The sequence below is a fragment of the Xyrauchen texanus genome, chromosome 1, assembly GCF_025860055.1.
Source record: "Xyrauchen texanus isolate HMW12.3.18 chromosome 1, RBS_HiC_50CHRs, whole genome shotgun sequence".
In the NCBI taxonomy this organism is placed as follows: Eukaryota; Metazoa; Chordata; class Actinopteri; order Cypriniformes; family Catostomidae; genus Xyrauchen; species Xyrauchen texanus.
This window is the reverse complement of record NC_068276.1, coordinates 15,661,492-15,686,817: the sequence shown is the minus strand read 5'-3', so window position 1 is coordinate 15,686,817 and position 25,326 is coordinate 15,661,492. Positions and strand designations below refer to the sequence as shown.

Here is a 25,326-nt window from a genome sequence, read left to right as displayed (position 1 = left end):
GGCCTCAGCCTTTATAGCAGGGTCTTTGGTGTGGTCTCTCACCTCAATTAAAGCCTCTCTCACGGCAGCTCCCTGGTTCCTCATGGGCTCGACGCTCTTGACCTTGCTCTCCCACCTTGTTTCTGCCCACATCTTTAAGGTGATGCTCACATGGTTCTTCAGTATGGCCCATCTTTGGGTGGAGGCTGAAAATAATGTGTAGAGCTTTTGCAGGACACCAAAGTAACTTATAGCATCAACAGATCCCTTAGCAGCATCACACACAACTAAATTCAATGTATGCGCTCCACATGGCACAAACAGAGCTCGGGGATTATTTTCTAAGAGCCTGGCTTGAACTCCCTTATTTTTGCCTTTCATGTTTGCCCCGTTTTCATATGACTGTCCTCTGCAGTCTTCAAAAGGAATTCCCAACTCCTCAAGTCTCGTCAGGATCATGGATTCCAAGTGCTGGCCTGTGGACTCCTCTGCCTCCAAAAATCCCATAAAATGTTCCCTGATATGGGGCTTCTCCATCAGTGACACCACTCTAATGACCACTGACAACTGTTCTGTGTGACTTATATCTGGGGTGCAGTCCAGAATTACAGAAAAAAAACTTTGCCTGCTTGATGTCATCCACTATAGAAGATATGATTTTGCTGCTCAACAAATCAATCAGCTCATTCTGCACATGATGGCCTAGGTAGCTGTTTTGACTTGCTGTTCCTCTTTCGACACGGTTAAGGTGATCTTTCATAATGGGATCAAACCTAGCCATAAGTTCGACCTCTTTGAGAAAATTCCCTGGTGTGAACAGTGTTTCTGTGTGTCCCCTTAGAGCCAAATTTTGAAGTGCCAGTGACTGCACGATAGCAGTGAGACGTGTCAGCACTGCTCTCCATCTTACCCTCTCAGCCTCCAGAAGTGCCATCTCCAGCTTATCAATAGTTTCTCCACTTTTTAACCTCACTGACAGTTCTTTCCATGCTTTCATGCAATTGAGGTGTTCTGGACTGTTTTTGTGTGATGTGAGGTAATCGCTCGCATGTTTCCAATTTGCCATACCTGCACTTGTTAAATTAATGTTCCTCTTGGAAAACAATTTGCAGCAGAAGCAAAAGAGGCTGTTGTTCTTCACTGAATAAATCAGGCAACTTCTTGCCATCTTTTCACCACTTACTAATGTCTTCCTAAAATATTGGTGGTGGCAACTTCTCCCATCACTCTCATTCCTATGGAAAACAAAGCCAGGTGGCACCTTACATGGTCCTCTGCGAACCAGCTCAGTCCGAATCCTGTCAGTCAGATGTGAGGGCCAGTTAGCAGGGTCGGTTGACAGAGGCTCATCCTCAGCAGTGTGGCTCAGTGGGGGTTCAGCTCCAGGCATTTCTATCAGACAGCATTTTGGCACATTACTCAAAGCACATAGCAGTGGAACATAACACATAGGCCTACTCAGAAATTATCAGAAATATTAAAATTACATTAAATTGCAGTTGTTCAGTTGTCTTGTAGCCTAGGCATACCCCCTCCACACACACACACACACACATACACACACAAAATTCACCTGAAGGCTCATGCTGGAGAGAAGTAGAGGCAAAGTTGACTTCATCCTCAATATCAGATATTTGTGGAGAAATTTGTGAAGACATATGTGTAGCTGAGGACATAGATGGTAGCTCATCCTGAAGAGTCGAGACCATTCCAGAAGAGGCCTGTGTAGCGGTGTCACGAACCCCGCTCCTCTGCCCCATCCCCGCTTCGTCGCACACACACTCACTCCTCAAGCTCGCACGCTCGTTCCGCCCCCTCGAGCTCGCACGCTCGTTCCGCCCCCCTCGAGCTCACGCTCGTTTTGCTCCCTCGAGCTCTCACGCTCATTTTGCTCCCTCGAGATCTCCTGCTCGTTGGCAGGTCTCTCTCCTCGGGCTCACATGCACGCTCCTATGGCCAGAACATTATGACCACCTGCACTCGTCTCAATCACCCCTTTAATCGTTTCACCTGCACTCGTCTCATCACCTTTCATTGTTTACACCTGCACCTTCCCCTATAAATACCACAGCACATCCGTTTCACGGTTGTTGGTTATTGTTCTAGTTTACCCTGCATTTTCGCCCCCCGCTAGTCTCGTCTAGTTTTGTACTCCTCTCGTTTACCCCTTAGCTTGCCAGCCCCCCTTGTTCCCCTGTCTTTTCCTCTTGCTTGTCTTGTTTGTATATTGATTCCCCGGCTTCGACCTCACGCTCCCTTTGACTACTCTCTCCCGGATTTGCCCCCTTGTTTATATCTTGATTCCCCGGCTTTTGACCCAACGCTCACCCTGACCATTCTTCTCTGGATTTGCCCTTGTTTTGTACTGTTGCCTGCTTTTATTTTAATAAAGCTGTGACTGTCTCTACTTGTATTCACTACAAGCGGGGGAGGTGGGTGGCTCATCCTGAAATTAAAAGACCATATGATGATGTTTTATAACAGCTAAAACAGCCAGTCAAATTGACCCCAAACATAATAAGAGAGACATAAACATGACAACTTCTTGACATTACCAAGACAACATAAATTGTCATAAATATGTCATAAACATGCAGATGAATTACCAAACATAAGAAACCACTTAGCTTTATGGGTTAACTTTACATTAAACTGTGTCATGAATATTTTTCTTGACCTCAACTACAGTGGTACACATTGAATTTGTCATTAAAATGTCATTGTACCACTTGAGGTCAAGAAAGGTATACATGACACTGTTATAAAACAACTTGACAGAGTATTAACACTTAATGACATTTTACTGACATTCAGTTTGTACTACTGGGAAAAAAAAGTGGTCAGAAAAATATTCATGACACAGTTATAATGGCTTCATGACAGCCAATGTCAAAACCAACATGACAGTTTAATGTAATGTTAACTCATAAAGCTAAGTAGTTTCTTAAGTTTAATAATTAATCTGCTATGTCATGTTTTTTATGACATATTTATGACAGGTTATGATGTCTAGGTAATGTCATGTTGTCAACAAAGGCATCTCAAACAAATAATGTCATATTTGCATTAAAAATGTCATAATTGAGCGAGTGACACTTAATGACAGTTGTCATAAACATGCATAAAAACCTCCTTCATATACATGGCATGTGTCATGTAGCAAATAAGTAGTAAATAAAAAGCAAATGTCGTCTCTTTGAAACTACCTACAGATTTAAAAAAAATTCTGTTGGCTAATTACAGGGCCTAACGTAACCCAACTGATGGAAATAAATAATAACTGAACTTGTAACAGTTTGGTTGCAAAGCACAATATTATGGTGAAATTAGATCTCGTGTTTGTTGACTTAAAACCGAATTATTGTTGTATAAGCATAGCAAGCATCATAGCAAATAGGCTAACAAACGTAAGGGTTACCAACAATTAACATTAGCCCTTCATATCATCATATCATATCACAGAGAGAACATAGTTGCATACCTTTATCTTTTGCTCGTTTCTCCTCTTCTTCTTTTCTTTTTTTTCTAAATTGTGCACCTGATGGCTTTGACCTTTTCTTATCCATCCCTGTTTATTTGGCACTCGACAATCAACAGATTTCCCATCCCCCGCCCCCCAACACTGTCACTCACTCACCACGTTACGAGTCACGGCCAGAAGTCAAGACTAAACCAATTCACCTTGGTGAGGTGACCACATAATCGTTTTGTATTACTTATTTTTATTAGCCATTTCACACAGAAAAACTAAAATGTGCAGGAACTATAGGCCTGTATTTATAATATTATGAATAATATGTGCGTTATTTGGAAGAAAGTCGAGTGTGACTGACTTAGACTAATTTCATTAGAGTATTGCTCTGTTATACAGTGGACCCCCCCAGTCAGTCACCCAGAGGTGAACTATACCCTGCCTGCTGCGCCCCCCTCCCCTTTCCCCTTCTCACACACGGCACCTTCTCAGCACACAAGGGCGCCAATTTGCCAATTCCCCACACAGTGAAATGATAGATAATAGAAAACCTCTATGTAGAAAACCGCTTCGCGGCGCAGAGGATTTTATTTAATTTTTTTAACTGCTCGTGCCGCCCCCATGTGACATGAAAAAATGCCGCCCCGGGCGAATGCCCGGTTCGCCCGTGCCTAAAACCGCTACTGCAACCACATCGCTTTAAGTAACCGAGCCTCAACCTAAAAATAAAAAAATAAACAAAAATGAAACCAGACAGCAACAATCCCCTCTGCTATCTACAAGAGAAGACAGAGAAGCTACAAGGCTGTAAAAAATGATGACATGGGGCGAATGTTAACAAAAACCAGTGGTACATTACTAATGATTCCATATCACCCGCTCGTAAATATATACAAAGAAACACTTTTTGACCGGAAAAGGACAAATCGCCCAAATTTCCCGTCCCTTCACAGGCAAAAGCTTACGGCATTTATATTACCCGCTTATTACCCGATTAACTGGGATGCAGGGAACCTTACATTATTTAAAACATCAACCAATCGCTATACCTCCAAACAAAGTTAAATGACTTAATCCACATACCCGAGGGGTGAAAAAATCATCCAATCCACTAATGGAACATGCTGGAGGAAATAAGCAAGAAGGGCAAACAGACGCACTGCAGCTACATTTACCAACATAAAAGAAAGGGGGAAAGCCGGACATAACGCACTCCAGACGACAACCAACCAGCTTTTTAAATAGAGAGCCTGCCTCGCTGATAGGTGATTGCAAGTGTCAATCACCACTTACCTAATTGCTACATGGAGAGCCTGCCTCGCTAATAGGTGATTGAAAATCTCAATCAACACTTACCTAATTCTGTTACAAAGACACAGTTTGCTAGCAAAAAAAGTGTCTGAATCCATTTCTTGGTATTATTCATCTTCAATATAGTATTACTGACCGGTACTGGCACTCCCTAAACACATATTACACAGTCTGTGTAGTGCACCTACTCCCTTTGGGGACACCATCAAACCCTCGGGGGGCACCAGAAACTCACTGGCTGCCGTTCGTACCACAACCACGTAGAGTACAACGGGGCTAAAGGCTCCACGGGGTAAAGTTTATTTTATTATCTCCCAAAACACTAAATAGCATAAAAAACGTAACGCTATCCTAAACACTTGTGTTATGATGAGCAGGTGAAGGCAGACGAGGGGCAAGGATCTACTTGCAGTGGTTCTTTATTAAATAAAGTGAAAATTGACAGACAGGGACAAATGAAACTAAAGCACGAAAACATCAAGGGACCACGAGCAGGGTGAACAGGGTTAACAGGGCGTAGCATGAACAGCCATACACATCAAAACAGTGGGAACAACGAACGACAAGGGAATGGAGGAACAGCGGGGTTTAAATGTACAGAGACATGATGATAACAAACGACAATCAGGTGCGAACAATGACACAGTGATGAAGGACGAGAATCAGGGTGACGGCGACACGGAAAACACGGGACAGACAACCAGGGATCGTAACATAACCCCCCCTCAAAGGATCGGATTCCAGACAATCCTCAGAAAAACAAGAAAAAAGGAATACCCCCCAAAAAAACAGAAATCGTCCAAGGAGTGAGGGGGAGCAGGCAGGCCAAAGAGGGCACTGAGGGCAAGAAGGCAGTCCAAGGGGGCACAGAGGGCAAGAAGGCAGTCCAAGGGGGCACAGGGAGCAGACAGGAAGTCCAAGGGGGCACAGAGGGCAGTCCGAGGGGAGCACAAGAAGGGGACTGGGTCAGGTGGCCTGGGAGGCGGCCTCAGAACCACCGCCATGGGGAACTCCGAGGGCGGAGCCGAGGTAGGCGGAGCCATGGAAGACTCTGGAGGCGGAGTCGAGGGAGGTGGTGCCGTAGGAGGCTCTAGAAGCAAAGCCCTAGAAGGCTCTGGAGGCGGAGCCAAGGGAGGTGGCGCCGTAGGAGGCTCTAGAGGCGGAGACCTGGAAGGCTCTGGAGGCAGAGCCGAGGGAGGTGGTGCCGTAGGAGGTTCTAGAGGCTGAGCCTTGGACGGCTCAGGAGGCGTAGCCATGGAAGGCTCTGGAGGCGGAGCCGAGGGAGGTGGTGCCGTAGGAGGCTCTGGGGCGGAGACCTGGAAGGCTCTGGAGGCGGAGCCGAGGGAGGTGGCGCCGTAGGAGGCTCTAGAGGCGGGGACCTGGAAGGCTCTGGAGGCGGAGCCGAGGGAGGTGGCACCGTAGGAGGCTACAGGCGCTGGCTCTGGGACGGTCGAGGCTACAGGCGCTGGCTCTCCAACGTTCGGGGCTGCAAGCATTGGCTGGTTGGCCGTGGAAGTGGAGGCTGGAGAGCAGAGGCCTCCCCTTTTCTCCTCTGGCAATGCTGGATCGCTGACCGTGGCGGGCGTTGGCTCTGGCTCGCAGACCGTGGCAGGCGTGGGCTCTGGAGCAACCGCTCCTTGAGCGCACTGTTCAGGTTGTCCCTGAAAAAGCCCACCAGGGAGGAGTCTGGGAAGTCTGTGGCACTCGCTAGTTCCAGGAAATCGCGAACGTGGTCCTCCACCGGACGGTTTTCCTGCATCAAACTGAGCAGCTGACAGTTGGCTCGTAGAACCGCTAGATCCATTGTTGGTCGTTCGTTCTGTTATGATAAGAAGGCGGAGGCAGACAGGGAGTTTGGATCTACATGCGGGTTTATTGAACAAAGGTGAAAATAAACAGACAGGAACAAAGGAAACTACCACGATGGGTAAACAGAAACTAAAACACGAAAACATTCAAGGGCACACGAACTGGGAAAACACGGCAGGATGAACACGGCTGAGACAGGAGACAGAGTAGACATCGGGACCTTCCAAAAACATCAAAACAGTGGGAACAACGAACGACCAGGGAATGGAGGAACAGTGGGGTTTAAATGCACAGAGACATGATGATAACAAACGACAATCAAGTGCGAACAATGACACAGTGATGAAGGACGGGAATCAGGATGACGGTGACACGGAAAACACCGGGCAGACAACCAGGGATCATAACAACTTGTTTGTCACTACGCTCGGCAATATTTTCCTGATTCATGAGATCATTGTGTGTGGTGTTTATAGATTGATTTTGAGGCAATTTGAGATCATTGTGTGTGGTGTCTATAGGTTGATTTTGAGGCAATTTGATCAAATTATTTTGTAATATATTATATTATATATTTGAATTGTCCAATAAGTGAAAGGATAGTATTTGTGGTAAAAAGCCCCCCTGTTGCAGGTTCGAAAGGCCCCTATAAAAAATATTTTTCTTAAGTGGGGGGAATAGATTTGTTATGAAATATTTTCAGTTGGCTCCCATGTACTGATCCAATCATAATAGAGGTTAGTTCATTTATAGAATACTTGAGATGTAATAAAATGGCAAATGTGTTTGAAATGAACAGGAAATAGTTGACTTTTTCTGGAGTAGTTATATTGTGAGTAAGAATCATCTTAATTTGTTGTTTAACAAAAGCATCTTGCTGTCTCTAAATTATTTGCATTAGTTGACAAATTGTATCTATTGCCCAAGAATCTACATGATATCACTTTAGATCCCCTGGAGGCCTTTTTCCCCAAATGAGGGAACCTTTTACCCCAGGTGTGGGGTAAAAAGCTCCTTCACCACCTTTTTTAAAAAACTGAATTTTAATCGAAACAACCTTCCGTTATTATTTCTCTTCACACAAATAATATTGCTCCATCAATATTCAATAAAAAATATTTTATATTTATAAAAATCTTTCCTTAAGGGGTGACTTTAGCCTACTACATGTACCCTACTACAAAAAAAATAATTAAAAAATAATGATAATAATAATAATAATAAAAAATACATAAATTAAAATAATAATAATTATATATATATATATATATATATATATATATATATATATATATATATATATATATATATATATATTCAACATGACTGGGAGCAAAAAAACACAAAAAAAATCAATAAATAAAGCAAAACAAGGACCACATTTACATGTACTTAAGAAAATGGTTTATTCCAGGGTTTTTGTAGAAAGCGGCATTCTGAAACGTCATGTAAACTAGAAAGCTGATTTCCATACACCACTCAAGGGATTAAAAGAAAGTGGTTTAACACACATTGGTTTCTCTTGGAGAACACGGCTTAATGTGGTCATGTAAATGCATAAGCAGCATTCTGATGGGTATACGAAGAGTGCGTGTGCGTGGAACGGACCGAGATAACAAACATCATAGGATGGAGCCCAGCAACAAGTCAACACAGCGGAAATAATTCAACATTTCTGGGAGTACAGTGGGAAAAGCACATACACTATAAACTATACCCATTTATACATACCAATGTAAAATATCCCTCACATTTGCATATGTGCTCAACATTGGGGGAATCTCAGAATTTTACTAAGAGGGAAACCCCACTACTGCATGGTAATTCCACTGGAGGTCGCAATAGAAAGTGAGGGAAACAAACACAGCAACAAACAGCTCTGAAATATCTGGAAATAAAGCAAAGCAACAGAGATTAAAATAGCGAAGTCTTCTTCGGATCCCATGTTTGTTATTTACACAAGTGTTGCAGGGAAATTACATTGCTGCAGAGAAAGCTGCTTATTAATCGAACTGCATGTATGCGGGAGTAAAGAGTACACAGATAACACAGTACATGTAAACAGGAATGCTGTTTTCTCGCAATAATCCGCTTTCTGGTGTCCATATAAATGTAGTCACTGTTCCCAGGTATACAATCCAAAAAATAGACATACTCAGGCTCTAAAAACAAGATGGGTTCAGTAACAGGCATGGATAAAAACAGAAGACTGGAAACAGGAATTCATATTCTGACTTTTAAAGTTAGAAAACCAATTGCTTACTTGAACAGAAAGCAACATTCTGGAACAAACAGAAGCAGCATCCGAATTTGCATCCTTTTTAGATTATGTAGTGCATTTGATGAAGAATATTTGATAAAGTAGGTATGCAGGTGAGTAGGATGATACTTCCCGGACATACTTCTTACAGGAATGTAGTCATTGTCCTGTGACCCGAATGTATTACATAGTAACGGCAACCTTGAAAATAAATAATTAATGTGTTGTTAAACAAATACAACTTAACCTTGAGGAACAATTTTTCGTTATTTATAACAGGCTTAAAAGAGTGTTCTGACTCGTGTAAATACAGGGACAGTTTAAATAAAAGACCAGTTGACTAATTGGAAACATATGTGGCTGGTCAACCATACAGTGGAGTGTCCTCATAGGGCTATTGTATGTAAAATTATCTGCAGAAATGTTAAACACAGATCCATAACTGATGATACAAAATTACGAAGAATGCAAAATAAAATTGTTTCCTATATATAGAGACTTATATGTAGAATTCCTATATGATTAAAGTACTTTGCATTGTCTGTCTTTTGGGGACATGGCATTTGCACTATATAAATTTGAGACTTGGCAGTATTGCAGGAAGTTCACTAGATCAAAGACTTGTTTATTCTCATGGAAACATTTAAGAGGGCAAAGGGTGTCAACTGCAAGACGGAGAAGATGTATATGCTTCACTTGGCCAATAAGAACTTGTTTCGTAGTTTGGGTCATTTAAAGATGCACAGGGTATTTTTAAGTTTATCAGATATTATAACATATTTTCATTTTGATCTCAGGATGGAGACTACTCGGATGCCTGCTTGCAAGAGGTTTGCTCTGTCTACATACATCCTTCTGTCTTACTCATCATGTAAGTAATAAATAAATAACTATAAATATATCTTTATACTGTACTGTCCAAACATATGAGACCAAAAATTTAAATGTTTTCGATTTGTATTTTCTTCTTTGATGCAAATTAAAAAAAATTATAAATAAATAAAAAACAAACAAACTCAGTTTTCTTAATAATTGGCATGCCATATTGCTGGCATTGACTAAACCTGATGATCCACGCTATCCCAGCACAATTTGAGAATATTTCAAAGGGCATATTGTACTTCAACAGAAGCAAGGAAATCTGACCTTTTTGTACAAATGAGTTAACACAGTTAGTGCAGTTAGAATCTTAAATATTTCTTCTTCAAATCTCAAAGCTTTCAGTTTTTGGGGAGTTAAAGAAAGTTTTTGCAATGGAAATGAGGTGCTTTCACATATAGGGACTACGTTTTATTATTTATTTTTGTATTTATTAATTATGTTTTTCAGGTGTAACTATGACCCCCAGTGTTTTTCAGCCAAAGTTATCGGTCACGGCACCGGTTGGAGCTTCTGTAATCCTGGAATGCTACACCACTGCTGATCCGGTTGTTACCTGGGTGTGGCTCAAACAAATTCCAGGACAAAAGCTAAACCCTATAGTTAGCATATTTTACCAAAAGATAAAACTAAGAGGAGAATTTGTCAATGACTCAAGGCTAGAAGTGAAAGTTGATCAGAATAAAACTGCATTAATATTGACTAAAGTTACATCCAGAGATGCTGCCTATTACCACTGTGTTGTGGAAATGTATGATGAGCTGTACTTTGGAAGTGGTGCTTATCTGACAGTTAACAGTAAGTGAAAGTTTGTAATATGAATACAATTTTACAATTGACTTGATTGAAATCTGATTTACAATGAGTTATTACCTACTTTTGCTGTTATTATTACTGCTACTTAGGAATGAACTTTTTATTGTAGATGCAAATACAGTTAAAGTCATCCAGCATCCAGTGTTGGAGTCACATCATGTAGGAGACTCTGTGACTTTGCATTGCTCAATATTTGGCGAGACTTGTGCAGGAGGTCAAAGTGTCTATTGGCTTAGATATGAACCAAATGAGTCTTATCCAGGAATCATTTACACAGTTGGAGACAGAAGCGATCAGTGTGAGAAGAACTCTGAATCCCCTATACACAACTGTATGTACACAGTACCCAAAAGGAAGGGAACCATCTCCAGTGATGAAATTTACTATTGTGGTGTGGTCACATGTGGGAAGTTAGTCATTGGAAATGGAACTAAACTTAATGCGCATGGTAAAACTTTTTTTTTATTGTTCACAATACATGGTACCATCTATATTATTAATATCCTTTTTTAAATTCTATGAAACATGACAATAGATACAACTATACTTTAATATTTCAACAGTCAGCCTACTTAGACTTCTAAAATAAGACATTTATAAAAAAAAAGTTTATTATAATTTCCTTTAACATTGTCATTGTAAAGTTACTTTTTGTTATATCTTTATCCATCTTTTTGCAGTTGATCAACAGAAAACAGAAACCTATATTTTCTCACTGCTTGCCATTGTATTAATGATATCTATAATAATGAATATTGTCATGGTGCTGTCATGGAGAAGAGCTGCTCACAAAGGTAAAGTGTTTCTATTCAACCCTCATTTTAAAATTACAACATGAAACAATGTTTAGTGACTGTTCTAATTTCAAATTGCAATGCATTTTTAAGGTGTTGATCAAGTACAACCTACAGCCCAGGTGAGTTGAAAAGCTGTATACACCTAGTTTTACTATAGTTATCCTATTGTCAAAGAGAAAAGAATATGAGATAAAACTAATACATCAAATTATCAGGTTTCTATTAGCTGAAATGAGAAGAACATATTGAACTTATTGTACTCCTTAGTTTATTGCTTAGACTGGAATATGTTTTTACAAACCTTTTACACAGCACTATAAAAACTGTACTGACTGTTGCCAAATTTACATTATATTCTCTCATTAGACTGCAGACATGGACACGGATAATTATGCATCACTGAAGTTCTCTCTACATCAGCCTACACAGAACAGAAAAAGCCATGAAGAGGAAACTTGTGTGATATATGCACCTGTTTGTCATGCATGAAGTTTGAAACAAGGACTTAATAATTCTTAATTGAAAAATGTGTTTTTGTCTGCACATTTTTTACATATTTACATTTGTAGGAAATTAGCAACTTTGTGGCAGAGTATATTTAAAACTGCCAGCATTCATCACCAATAATATGTAAGTATTGTATGATGGAATGTTACATTTAATATGCAGATTTAAACATGCCTGCATTTATCCACCAATAATATGTAGGACTTTATATGTAAATTAGTTTACCAATCTTGGCTATGTTCGACCACCATTATATGAAGTATAAATGACAAATGATCAGATTAGAAATCTGAATAAATATTTTCCACCATTAAATATGTATTACAACAGGCTCCTTGTATCAGCTCACAATTTTATACATGAGGAATTTTAGCTCAAGAAGGGAATTATGATTAATTCTGGAAATATTAAAAGAATTAAGGTGAATGTCTGATCACTTGATATGACACATCTGCTAACTAATACTTAGAGTAATACTATTCTCATGGCCATTGAAAATAGTATCACAAATATGTTTGTTCGAGCACAGAGCGTTGACCTTTGTGTCAATTGACAAGATTATTTATAAAAATATACCACAGCCAAACAAGACTACTGCATCAAACTAACTAACACACATAGATGAACATAAAACCAGGTTGGTGAGTGAACTTCCGCAGAAGGTGAATGGAAATGGTCTGTAACAGAGAAAATGGAACTTTATTGAATCATATAGACCATACCCTGAACCACTGATACTTAATTTTGTATACGTCGATTTGCAATTGGGTTACCCAAAGTATTTAAATAAAACACCAGCACTTTCTAGCAAAAGTCTTTAGGTGTACTTACATTTCGTTGCATTGTGTTTTGTGGCATTGATTTGGTTCTTTGAGTCCGTAGAAAGTTCTGGTTGTTTTCTGTCTATGTTTTTGGATGCCGGATAGTTCGGTGCTGGAATGATCAGGCAGGGCTTTGAAGCGAGGCGTCCGGCAAGCGAGGCTCACAACTCCCCATCACGTGTGTGAGTCGTTGCACGGAAAAGAGAGAAGAACCCCTCGGAACTGTGCGTTCCGAGCTTTATTGAACTCTACATTGTGCGGAACCTGGGCAGAAGGGCACCAAAACAAAGCCAGCCAAAGAAGGGCTAAGAGAAGAGAAAGCTCCAAGAGCCAAGAGTGAAGAGTTCGTCCTAGGTGGGGAGGTTGAGTAAATGTTGGCTGTACCCCAAAGATGTCTTGAGCCAATTAGCTGTGTCTTTTGCTGGTTCATATGGTCATTTCTGTCCTCCCCTCAAGATAATTAATTTATGGCCCACTGTGAGTGAATATTTCTGTTTCCTGATCAAAATAGGGCAATGTTAAACTATTATATCTTAAATAAAAACAATAAAATAAATTCACCCATTGCTCTCCTCATGGGAAAACAAACTTTCACATACCAGGCACGAGGCATTTGCTCTGGAAAATAGTTAACTATTTCAACATGGATAATGCAAGATTCAAATTCACAATCACCAATTTATCAGTTATAAAAGGGATTACAAGTCACTACACTTATTTTAAAGGTTACATCAGGCTATAATCATTTGTTTAAGATACATCTTTTCTATCAAAAATAGTCTGTGCATTGTGCAGTGTAGATTGATGATACAATGGATTCTTTTGATAATGTTATAGTTCATTATGCCTGTATATGAATTGAAAAATCCAAGAAAAGTTAGTTTTGTGCTTTTGGAGATGATAGATTAACTCTATTTTTTGTCCGGCTAAAGAGAGTTTCCAAAGGGATCCTTTCAAAGACAGTGTTCAAGCTTCCTATTGTCTTGTATAGAGTTTCTTAGCATGTGACAGTCATGCTTCCATAGAAAATGTCTTGTGCTCCCTTATTAATCTGTTTTCTAAGTGTAGTGGAGTGTGGTAACATTGTCTATATTTTGGTTTGTCATGTCAGAATCACTTTGTAATGCGTAGCCAATGGGCTACCACCATTAGGGTAGTTAAGCCCTTTTGACAGGCTACCTAGAATTCGTCATAGTCGAGAACCCACCACCTACTGTGAAGGCAATGTTGCTTAGTGCTGTCCAGTATCTCTGTTTTATTAGTAACTTTACTTTTTGGGATTTGTAGTGTGATTTTTGTGGAAAACTGATTAAGTCAATTGAAACATACTTTGTGTGGCAGGCTGCTTGCTTCCAGGTAGGTTGTCTTGGTATTAATTATTGGGCTTCATTCATAGTTTAAGGAATGTGGGCTAACGTTGGTTATACTTTTGACTCCAGCGCACTTCATAGGTTCGGCACTCCTTGCTGCATCAATGCAGTTTAATGTAAACCGGTATCTTTGTGGCTGTTTGCTGCATCAGTGTAATGTAAATGCTATCACACTCGAATGTTGAACTAAATCAGATAAAGCACCGGTAGGTGATTTATTATGGTCTCTTTTTGAACATGATAATTTTGTTCTAAATTGTATTAATGCTTATTTGTTTCAAAGTAGGCCCTGGTTTGTACAAATGAGTGTTGGTTGAGCAACAACATTGAATAACAGCTTACTCCCGCTCTTCGAGCAGCACTGCTGTTTTGTTTCTGTTTTGTTATGATTTTGTTTTTTCCCTCCAGGTAGACATGTTAGGTATATTGTACCACTATTGTGGTAACTGGGCACTTTGAAATCTTGTGCGACTGGCTAGCTCGCCCAGGTGAAAAAGACGTACAATTAAGTGTATTAAAAATGCATTACATTATATTTGTATCGTACTAAAAACATATTTAAGTACATTTTTAATACACTTAATTGTACGTCTTTTTCACCTGGGTCACCAAGTTTTCTTGGTCTAATTTTTTTTGCACTTGGCTCTGTGACTACTTGTTTTTGTTGTTTATTGATTTAGTGATTTTGTTGATTTTTAAGATATTTTTGTGTTGAGGTTATGTACTGCAGTGTTAGGTTTGTGACTTTTAATTCTTCCTGTACTACCTGTTTTTTGTATTCGGGTTAGCTGTAGGGATGACTAAATACCAATACCCTGGGGGTTGTCTCGAAGTAGTGTTTCTGAGATCAGTGCGGCCGTAGGAGAGGCGAAAACACATCAGCGAAATTCTTTTGCAACCTCACAGCCTCTGAACATTGCAAAGCCGAGAGTTGGTCTGGGGTGAAGTGATTGGCTTTTAGATCCACTCCTGGTCCGAGCTCCTCCTTTTTTGGAACTACCATTGCCAATGAAACAGGGACAGCCTCTCTCCATGGTTTTAGGATGTTGAGGTTGTAAATCTGACATGCCCTACCCCTACCCATAGGAACCACCGAATCAAAGTCGACTTCCCCAACTCGCCGTGTGACCTCCAAAGGGCCCTTGGCACTTTGCAAGTAATTTCAAGCTTGAAGCTTGAAAGCGCGGGAAGCAATACGAGGACATTTTCCCCCGGTGCAAATACCCGTAAACGAGCTACCCTGTCACATATCCCAGTTCCAAGCATCTGCATGCATGAACTTACGAATCATATTTTTTTCTGATTTAAAGGTTTGTCCAAGCCATCATTTGTGGATAGTACACACATGTCTGAATCAATTTAATATCCAATAATTCGTATAGATCGCATAGTGTACATGACATAAAAGTAGCGCTTTTGGAATCCCCACTCGGGAGATAATTTTGATAATTAAGAGTGCCTCTGCAACACTACGTGCTGAAATGTTGCGCAGCAGCACTGCTTCTGGATATCACATTGCGTAATCCACCAGGACTAATGCAAATCGATGCCTGCGTGCTGTCTGTTCTAATGGCCCGATGAGGTCCATGCCAATTCATTTGAAGGAACCTTGATCAACAGAAAGGAGCACAATAGCACTTTTGGTATTTATTTTATTTATTTATTTATTTATTTCGATCTCCATTAGCTGCACACGAGCAGCCAGTAGCGGTTTTAGGCACGGGCGAACCGGGCATTCGCCCGGGGCGGCATTTTTTCATGTCACATGGGGGCGGCACGAGCAGTTAAAAAATAAAAATAAAATCCTCTGCGCCGCGAAGCGGTTTTCTACATAGAGGTTTTCTATTATCTATCATTTCACTGTGTGGGGAATTGACAAATTGGCGCCCCTGCGTGCTCAGAAGGTGTTGTGTGTGAGAAGGGGAAAGGGGAGGGGGGCGCAGCAGGCAGGGTATAGTTCACCTCTGGGTGACTGACTGGGGGGGTCACTGTATAACAGAGCAATACTCTAATGAAATTAGTGGGCTAAAGTCAGTCACACTCGACTTTCTTCCAAATAACGCACATTTTATTCATAATATTATAAATACAGGCCTATAATTCCTGCACATTTTAGTTCTCTATCGAGAGGTCTCTCCTATTGCGTAAGTAGCTTACGCTATGGGAAAACTCCGTTTCTCGAGAAATATTGAAGTCTTTATGTAAAACGCATTGCAGCTGCACAGCAGACAGTGATGAGCGAGGCAGCTCGGTCATTGGCTGTGCTGCGGCAACTGCTCGAACCAGTGACGGGGCGACTTAGAACGCGCGACCAATGAGGGCGCGTCCCGCATTCGCGCGCTCAGAGCCTGCTGAAATTAGCATATGAGGGCTATATAATGAGCGTCCCGTCACGCCAGTTCTTTTAGATTTAATCTCCTTCAGCGAAGACCTTCTCTTCGCTGGATCCTCCGGATTTTTGGGGTCTTTCGCCGCCGTGGAAAAGCTTACAGCGGGACTGCTGAGAGGACGCCGGCATCTTCAGCCGCCTTCAAAGCCTTCTGCTACACCATCCGGCGCGCATCGCATATCCTTTTACTGAACAAGCGTTCGCCCCCGCGACGCTTTTTAAGAAAGTAAAAGAGTTATTTTCCAGGCGTTGTTTCAAATGCCTTCAGCCTGCGCCTCGTGCAGAGGCCCTCTTTCCGACGGAGATCGGCACATCATCTGCACTCGCTGCCTGGGTCTGGACCACGCAGAAGCTGCACTCATTCAGGGCTGCCCCCGTGCTGCCACCTCTGTTCGAGCCGCGCAAGAAAAAGCACCGCTCACAGAGGCTGCCAGAGCACCCCGACTCCGGTGATGTCATGCCGGCTCAGTCCCCGTGGGCATCACCGCTACCAGATGTCTCCCCGCCGCCGGTCCATTTCGCGACAACGGACCTGCACCCCTCCAACAAAGCGGTGGGTCTCGTCTCGTTCGGCACATCAGGGGACGATGACGGAAAGGATGACAGCCTCTCTCTTGATGCTGCATCCGACGACTGGCCGACGGCTGGCACCAGCATGGACTCGGAGATCGTCCGTGTCCTGTCTAAGGCCGTGGAAGACCTCGGGCTTGACTGGTCTTCTCCGGAAGAACCCGCCCGCAGCCGGCTGGATGAGTGGTTCCTGCAGGGGTGCCGGCAGGCCCCCCGACAGAGACCCTCTCCTTTCTTCCCTGAGGTGCACGACGAGCTCACGAAGTCATGGAAAGCCCGGTACTCGGCTCGCCTAAAGCCTTCTTTCTCTTCTTCGCTCTCCTCAGTGGACGGCGCGAGAGAAAGAGGCTACGAGGCAACTCCGCCCCTAGAGGAGACTGTGGCCAACCATCTATGCCCACCCTCCACCGCTGGATGGAAGGCCAGAGCTTCTCACCCATCGAAGCCGTGCTACGTCCGTAGCAGTGCTACGGACGTAGCTCTGCGAGCCACAAAGGCCACCGCCCAATCCATTGGCCATGGCTAATTTGATCGTCCTTGAGCGCCACCTGTGGCTAACGCTAACGGAGATGAAGGACGCGGATAAGGCACCCTTCCTTGACGCACCTGTCACTCCGAGTGGCCTGTTCGGACCTACGGTGAGAGATTTCACGGAGCGCTTCACTGAGGCGCGGAAGGATTCGCAAGCTATGCATCACTTCCTGCCTAAGCGCTCCAGCTCATCTCAAAAACCGCCCCAGCAGCAGCAGCGAGCCAGGGCAGAGCCGCCCGTCTCCCAGCCGAAGAGCAGACCTGACAAGGATGCTCGACGCCGCTCGCGTTCCGCTGGCCGAAGAAAGCCGCAGGAGCAACGAGGCCCTCGACCCAGAATCACCCTGAACACAGAGCCTCGTAAGTCTTCCTAGCAGCAGGAAGAAAGAGAGGGAGTACGCGTCTTGCAAATGCCGGACCGCTCCCTCGCAAACATTTAAAACATTACCCAGTCCCCTTACAGGCGGCTGGAAATGTCTATACATCAGTCAATGGGCCAGTCATAAAACTCGCTCACCTGCAATCAAACGCCGTTTTCACGGCGACACACAGAAATCACCAAAAGAGTCATTTTCTGCCTCTGTCACTAAGGGTTCACATGTCCACACTAAAGTGCGCATTCCCACATATCAGTACTGTCCAAACAGTGCCAAACACCTCCCCAGCTCAGGCTGGATGTCTCAAAAATGTAGTTTGTGTGCCTATTGTCATGTATGCACCACTACACACAAGCACTGTTCCCACAGTTATAAACACTTCCCCAGTAAAAACGGGAAGTGCTATAAGTGTAGCGCGTGTGCCTGCCGTATTGCACGCACCCCTACACACAGCTACCCACACAGTTTCAAACAGCTATGCCGCAAACATCACAGATGCAATGCGCGAGCTAAGAAACTCCCCGCTAAATGCGGAAAGCTTTATGAATGTAGCGCGCGTGCCCATAATGATGAATTCACCCCTACTTCAAAACACTGTTCATACAGTTTCAAGCACCTCTCCGACTCATGCTGTGAGCATTTCGGAAATAGCGCATGCGCCTGTACTCTCACACGCACCTCTGCACTCGGCACTCAATATGGCTGCTCCGCGCACCTGCGCCTCTGAGAGCCGTAGATTCTGTGTTAGCACAAAGCGATTTGCCGGCGGGGCCCAGTCACTGCGACACACCCCCAGCCGGCATTCAGCCCATATCTGCGCGAGCAGAAGCCTGGGAAAAAATCCCCGACATGCCGAAATGGGTTTTGAACATAATAAAACACGGATACTCACTTCAATTCGCTCGCAGACCACCTCGCTTTTCAGCGGTGGTCGAGACGAAAGTGAGGAAAGATGTGTCACATGTTCTACGCACCGAGGTGCTCAAACTGATAGAGAAGGGCGCTATAGAAACTGTTCCTCCCTCTTTGAGCGAGGCGGGTTTTTACAGCCGTTATTTTCTCGTCCCGAAAAAGGACGGTGGCCTTCGCCCCATCCTGGATCTCAGACATCTGAACAAAGCGTTAATGATTCGCTCGCTCAGAATGTTAACAACCAAACATATCCTCGCGCAAGTTCGCCCCGGGGATTGGTTTCTATCAGTGGATTTGAAAGACGCTTACTTTCACATCCCGATAGCGCCTCACCACAGGCCCTTTCTGAGATTCGCTTTCGAGGGACAGTCATACCAGTACACAGTACTACCATTCGGCCTATCATTGGCCCCCCGTACATTCACGAAATGTATGGACACGGCACTTTCCCCCCTGAGACAGCGGGGAGTGCGGATACTGAATTACCTCGACGATTGGCTAATCATAGCACAATCAGAGGTTCAGTTAATGACACACAGATCTTGGACTATCAGCCATTTACAATGCATGAGTCTGAGAATACATTTTGCAAAGAGCGTGCTATCCCCCAGCCAGAATATTTCTTTTCTGGGAATAGTGCTAGACTCAGTGCAGATGACAGCGCGCCTCTCATCAGAGCGCGCGCTCTCTATTCGACGCCTTGCAACATCGTTCAGAACGGGCGCGCACGCCCCCGTCAAACGATTTCAGAGAATGCTCGGTCTCATGGCCTCGGCATCAGCTGTACTCCAGCTAGGATTGTTGCACATGCGTCCTCTCCAGCGCTGGCTCAAGAGCCGTGTCCCCACTCACGCGTGGCGCTCGGGCCACTTTTTGATCAGAGCGAATCACGGCTGTATAAAAGCCCTGACGCCCTGGAAAGCCATAAACTGGTATCAAACCGGCGTGAGTCTGGGCGTGAATACGCGGAGGAAAATGATCACGACAGATGCCTCCAAAATAGGATGGGGGGCCCTTTACGAGGGCAGGCCTGTTTCTGGCTTTTGGTCAAACCCGGAAAAGTGCCTACACATAAACTGTCTGGAAATGAAAGCGGTCGCCTTGGCTCTCAGAGCCCTGCTTCCGTACATGCAAAACGAACAAGTCCTGGTCCGAATGGACAACATGACGGTAGTTTTGTATATAAATCGCCAAGGTGGACTCAGGTCGAGCTCCCTGCACTCTATGGCCAGGGAGCTCATCCTATGGTCACAACACCACCTGTGCTCGCTAAGGGCAGCGCATGTGCCAGGCGTCCTGAACCAAGGAGCGGACATGCTATCCAGAGACAAAGTTCTCCCAGGAGAATGGTCTCTCCACCCTCTGATGGTTCAGTGGTTATGGCGAACCTTTGGCGAGGCAGAGGTCGACCTCTTCGCCTCCAAGGAAAACGCGCACTGCCCTCTCTTCTTCTCAAAAAGCACGGACGCGCTCGCCCAAGTTTGGCCGAGCCGCCCCTTGTATGCTTTTCCCCCGATCGCGATGCTGCCTCAGGTCATCAGTCGGATCAGGGAGGTGAAATGTGCAGTGCTCCTGGTAGCCCCACTCTGGAAAAACCAGACGTGGTTTCCAGAGCTGGTACAGATGATGCAATCTGCCCCATGGCCGATTCTGCTGAGGCAAGACCTCCTCGGACAGGCCAGCGGGATGATTCTTCATCCCCGCCCCGATCTGTGGGCCCTCTATGCATGGCCCCTCAACGGGTTCCCGAGAACCTCCCCAGTGGAGTTCTGAAAACCATTACTGAGGCACGAGCCCCCTCTACGAGGCGCTTGTATGCCCAAAAGTGGAAAGTGTTCAGTGACTGGTGTGATACCAAGAGCTTGAACCCCAAAACGTGCGAGATACCAAGTGTACTCGCCTTTTTGCAGGAGCTGCTGGAGGCGGGCCGCACACCCTCCACGCTCAAAGTCTATGTGGCTGCCATAGCGGCGTCACACAATCCTGATAAAGGACATTCATTAGGAAAAAACTATCTGATCGTTCGTTTCCTAAGAGGCGCTAGGAGGATGAACCCTCCTCGCCCACCTTCAGTGCCGATCTGGGACCTGGCCACGGTCCTGGACGCACTCAAAGGTGCCCCGTTCGAACCTCTCCAAACCATGCACCTCAAGCAGCTCTCGCTCAAAACCACGCTCTTGCTGGCACTCGCTTCAGTTAAAAGAGTGGGCGACCTGCACGCGCTGTCATCAAGCGCTGCTTGCCTGGAATTTGGACCTAACGACTGCAGAGTTGTCCTTAGGCCAAAGCACGGGTATATTCCTAAGGTGCTCTCTACACCCTTCAGAGCACAGGTGATATCTCTGGCAGCGCTATCGTCCTCAGCAGACGAAAGTTATACAAATTTACTCTGCCCGGTCAGGGCGCTCAGAGTATATTTGGAACGTTCTACCCTGTTCAGACAGACGGAACAATTATTCGTATGCTTTGGCGGCCGAACTAAGGGTCTCGCTGTCTCAAAGCAACGAATATCGCGCTGGATAGTGGATGCTATAGCGCTAGCTTATGGAGCCAAGGGCCTTCAATGCCCCTTAGGCGTCAGAGCTCACTCTACGAGGAGCATGGCCTCCTCGTGGGCATGGTCGAGTGGGATACCCATTGAAGATATTTGTGCGGCGGCAGGCTGGGCCTCGCCTTGGACATTTATCAGGTTTTATAACCTACAGGTCCCCTCACTGCATTCCAACATTCTATCAGTCTGACTGTGGAATGAACTGGAGTATGTATATGCTGGGCATCATCTCCTCCCTTATAAGGTCCGTCTCTGACCGACTTAGAGGGTTTATTATGCGTACCAGTACACAAAAGCTCAGTACATGAGATATGTGCTTGTGTTTGTACAAGGAGCGCCCCACCTTGAAGGCAAGGGTGCCCTGTCATACCCCACTATATAGCTCGCCGCTGGCCGGCTCGTGGAATATCACTTTGCTTTAAGGCTCAGGCACCTGCCTCTGGCTTTATAGAGCGAAGTCAGCACGCACGGCGTTTTACATGGTGTTCCCATAGCGTAAGCTACTTACGCAATAGGAGAGACCTCTCGATAGGGAACGACTCGGTTACTAACGTAACCTCGGTTCCCTGAGAGGAGGGAACGACTATTGCGTAAGCTGCCGTGCCTGTGCTTGGTCAGTTCGCTTCAGTCGATTGAACCTAAAAGAACTGGCGTGACGGGACGCTCATTATATAGCCCTCATATGCTAATTTCAGCAGGCTCTGAGCGCGCGAATGCGGGACGCACCCTCATTGGTCGCGCGTTCTAAGTCGCCCCGTCACTGGTTCGAGCAGTTGCCGCAGCACAGCCAATGACCGAGCTGCCTCGCTCATCACTGTCTGCTGTGCAGCTGCAATGCGTTTTACATAAAGACTTCAATATTTCTCGAGAAACAGAGTTTTCCCATAGCGTAAGCTACTTACGCAATAGTCGTTCCCTCCTCTCAGGGAACCGAGGTTACGTTAGTAACCGAGTCGTTTTACTGTGTGAAATGGCTAATAAAAATAAGTAATACAAAACGATTATGTGGTCACCTCACCAAGGTGAATTGGTTTAGTCTTGACTTCTGGCCGTGACTCGTAACGTGGTGAGTGAGTGACAGTTTTGGGGGGCGGGGGATGGGAAATCTGTTGATTGTCGAGTGCCAAATAAACAGGGATGGATAAGAAAAGGTCAAAGCCATCAGGTGCACAATTTAGAAAAAAAAGAAAAGAAGAAGAGGAGAAACAAGCAAAAGATAAAGGTATGCAACTATGTTCTCTCTGTGATATGATATGATGATATGAAGGGCTAATGTTAATTGTTGGTAACCCTTACGTTTGTTAGCCTATTTGCTATGATGCTTGCTATGCTTATACAACAATAATTCGGTAGTTTCAAAGAGACGACATTTGCTATTTATTTACTACTTATTTGCTACATGACACATTCCATGAATATGAAGGAGGTTTTTATGCATGTTTATGACAAATGTCATTAAGTGTCACTCGCTCAATTATGACATTTTTAATGCAAATATGACATTTTTTGTTTGAGATGCCTTTGTTGACAACTTGACATAACCTAGACATCATAACCTGTCATAAATATGTCATAAAAAAAATGACATAGCAGATTAATTATTAAACTTAAGAAACTACTTAGCTTTATGAGTTAACATTACATTAAACTGCCATGTTGGTTTTGACATTGGCTGTCATGAAGCCATTATAACTGTGTCATGAATATTTTTCTGACCACTTTTTTCCCAGTAGTACAAATTGAATGTCAGTAAAATGTCATTAAGTGTTAATACTCTGTCAAGTTGTTTTATAACAGTGTCATGTATACCTTTCTTGACCTCAAGTGGTACAATGACATTTTAATGACAAATTCAATGTGTACCACTGTAGTTGAGGTCAAGAACTTCATTACATGGCCTCAAGTTAGTGCTAAATACTAAGAAAACCAAATCTATGACGTTTTCAAGGGCTCGTTCCCAATCCCAAGATAATATAAATATTAATACACTAACTGGGGACTTAATCGAAAATGTCTCATCATTTAAGTATTTAGGTTTTTGGCTGGACAACAAACTTTCTTTTAAAGTTCATGTTGAAAAGCTTGTAAAAAAGCTGAAACTAAGGCTGGGGTTTTACTTTAGGAATAAGGCTTGTTTTAATCTGTTAGCTAGAAAAAAACTTGTGCAGGCTACCTTTTTAAGTGTTTTGGACTATGGTGATGTTGTCTACATGCATACTGCCTCTAATACTCTCCACGCTTTAGATTCTGTGTATCATAGTGCTCTACGTTTTTTAACTAACTCTGGTTTCCGTACTTATCATTGTATGCTGTATGAACTGGTAGGCTGGTCGTCATTAAGTCTACGTAGACAACTTCATTTGCATATTTTCCTATACAAGGCCATGTTGGGTAAATTGCCGGGATATCTATGTAATCTCCTGATGAAAAATTCCAGCAGTTTTCATCTCCGATCCACGAGGTGGCTTTCTTACCAGGTTCCAAGGGTTTTTACTGAGCTGGGGAAAAAAGCCTTCTCTTACTTTGCGCCATGGTCTTGGAATAACTTGCAAAATTTGCTACATCTAACTGATCTAGTCCCATTAAATGATTTTAAGACCATGTTAAAATGCCATATAACTCAAAAATGTAACTGCCATATGTGACCTGTTCCTTTCTATGTGTGATGCTTGTTTGTTTGTTGACCATGTTGTATTTTGTATTTAAATTGTAACTGGTGTGCCGTCTTGGCCAGGTCTCCCTTGAAAAAGAGACTTTAGTCTCAAGGGACTTCCTGGTTAAACAAAGGTTAAATAAAAGAAAAATATTCATGACACAGTTATAATGGCCTCATGACAGCCAATGTCAAAACCAACCACATGACAGTTTAATGTAAAGTTAACCCATAAAGCTAAGTGGTTTCTTAAGTTTGATAATTCATCTGCATGTTTATGACATATTTATGACAATTTATGTTGTCTTGGTAATGTCAAGAAGTTGTCATGTTTATGTCTCTCTTATTATGTTTGGGGTCAATTTGACTGGCTGTTTTAGCTGTTATAAAACATCATCATATGGTCTTTTAATTTCAGGATGAGCCACCCACCTCCCCCGCTTGTAGTGAATACAAGTAGAGACAGTCACAGCTTTATTAAAATAAAAGCAGGCAACAGTACAAAACAAGGGCAAATCCAGAGAAGAATGGTCAGGGTGAGCGTTAGGTCAAAAGCCGGGGAATCAAGATATAAACAAGGGGGCAAATCCGGGAGAGAGTAGTCAAAGGGAGCGTGAGGTCGAAGCCGGGGAATCAATATACAAACAAGACAAGCAAGAGGAAAAGACAGGGGAACAAGGGGGGCTGGCAAGCTAAGGGGTAAACGAGAGGAGTACAAAACTAGACGAGACTAGCGGGGGGCGAAGATGCGGGGTAAACTAGAACAGTAACCAACAACCGTGAAACGGATGTGCTGTGGTATTTATAGGGGAAGGTGCAGGTGTAAACAATGAAAGGTGATGAGACGAGTGCAGGTGAAACGATTAAAGGGGTGATTGAGACGAGTGCAGGTGGTATAATGTTCTGGCCATAGGAGCGTGCATGTGAGCCCGAGGAGAGAGACCTGCTAACGAGCAGGAGATCTCGAGGGAGCAAAACGAGCGTGAGAGCTCGAGGGAGCAAAACAAGCGTGAGCTCGAGGGGGCGGAACGAGCGTGCGAGCTCGAGGGGGCGGAACGAGCGTGCGAGCTTGAGGAGTGAGTGTGTGTGCGACGAAGCGGGGATGGGGCAGAGGAGCGGGGTTCGTGACAGTACTCCCCCCTCTAAAACGGACGGCTCCTGACGGCCACGCTCGGTTGCGAGGAAGTGGTGCTGGACGATCCCAACAAACAAAAAAACCCTGAACAGACAACCCACAAAACACACAAACAAAATTGAGGGCAGTCCAAGGGGCACAGAGGGAAATGAGACAGTCCATGGGGTCAATGGGCAGTTTCAAGGCA

At 43.9% G+C, this 25,326-nt stretch overlaps 1 protein-coding gene across 1 annotated transcript; it reads left to right on the top strand.

The window, feature by feature from the left end:
• The first annotated feature begins 9,464 nt into the window (after window positions 1–9,464).
• Window positions 9,465–12,069, top strand: LOC127645017 (uncharacterized). Its single transcript, XM_052128513.1, has 7 exons — window positions 9,465–9,514; window positions 9,629–9,702; window positions 10,161–10,508; window positions 10,636–10,974; window positions 11,207–11,320; window positions 11,414–11,442; window positions 11,690–12,069. The coding sequence occupies exons 1-7, from the start codon at window positions 9,465–9,467 to the stop codon at window positions 11,810–11,812; spliced, it is 1,077 nt and encodes a 358-aa protein (XP_051984473.1). The 3' UTR covers window positions 11,813–12,069.
• Window positions 12,070–25,326: the final 13,257 nt, after the last annotated feature.

Coding starts and splice junctions, on each gene's coding strand:
- LOC127645017 (XM_052128513.1), top strand. CDS start 9,465: ATGGAAACATTTAAGAGGGCAAAGGGTGTCAACTGCAAGACGGAGAAG. Junction 10,509..10,635: donor TGCTTATCTGACAGTTAACA/GTAAGTGAAAGT, acceptor TTTTTATTGTAG/ATGCAAATACAGTTAAAGTC. Junction 10,975..11,206: donor AACTAAACTTAATGCGCATG/GTAAAACTTTTT, acceptor ATCTTTTTGCAG/TTGATCAACAGAAAACAGAA.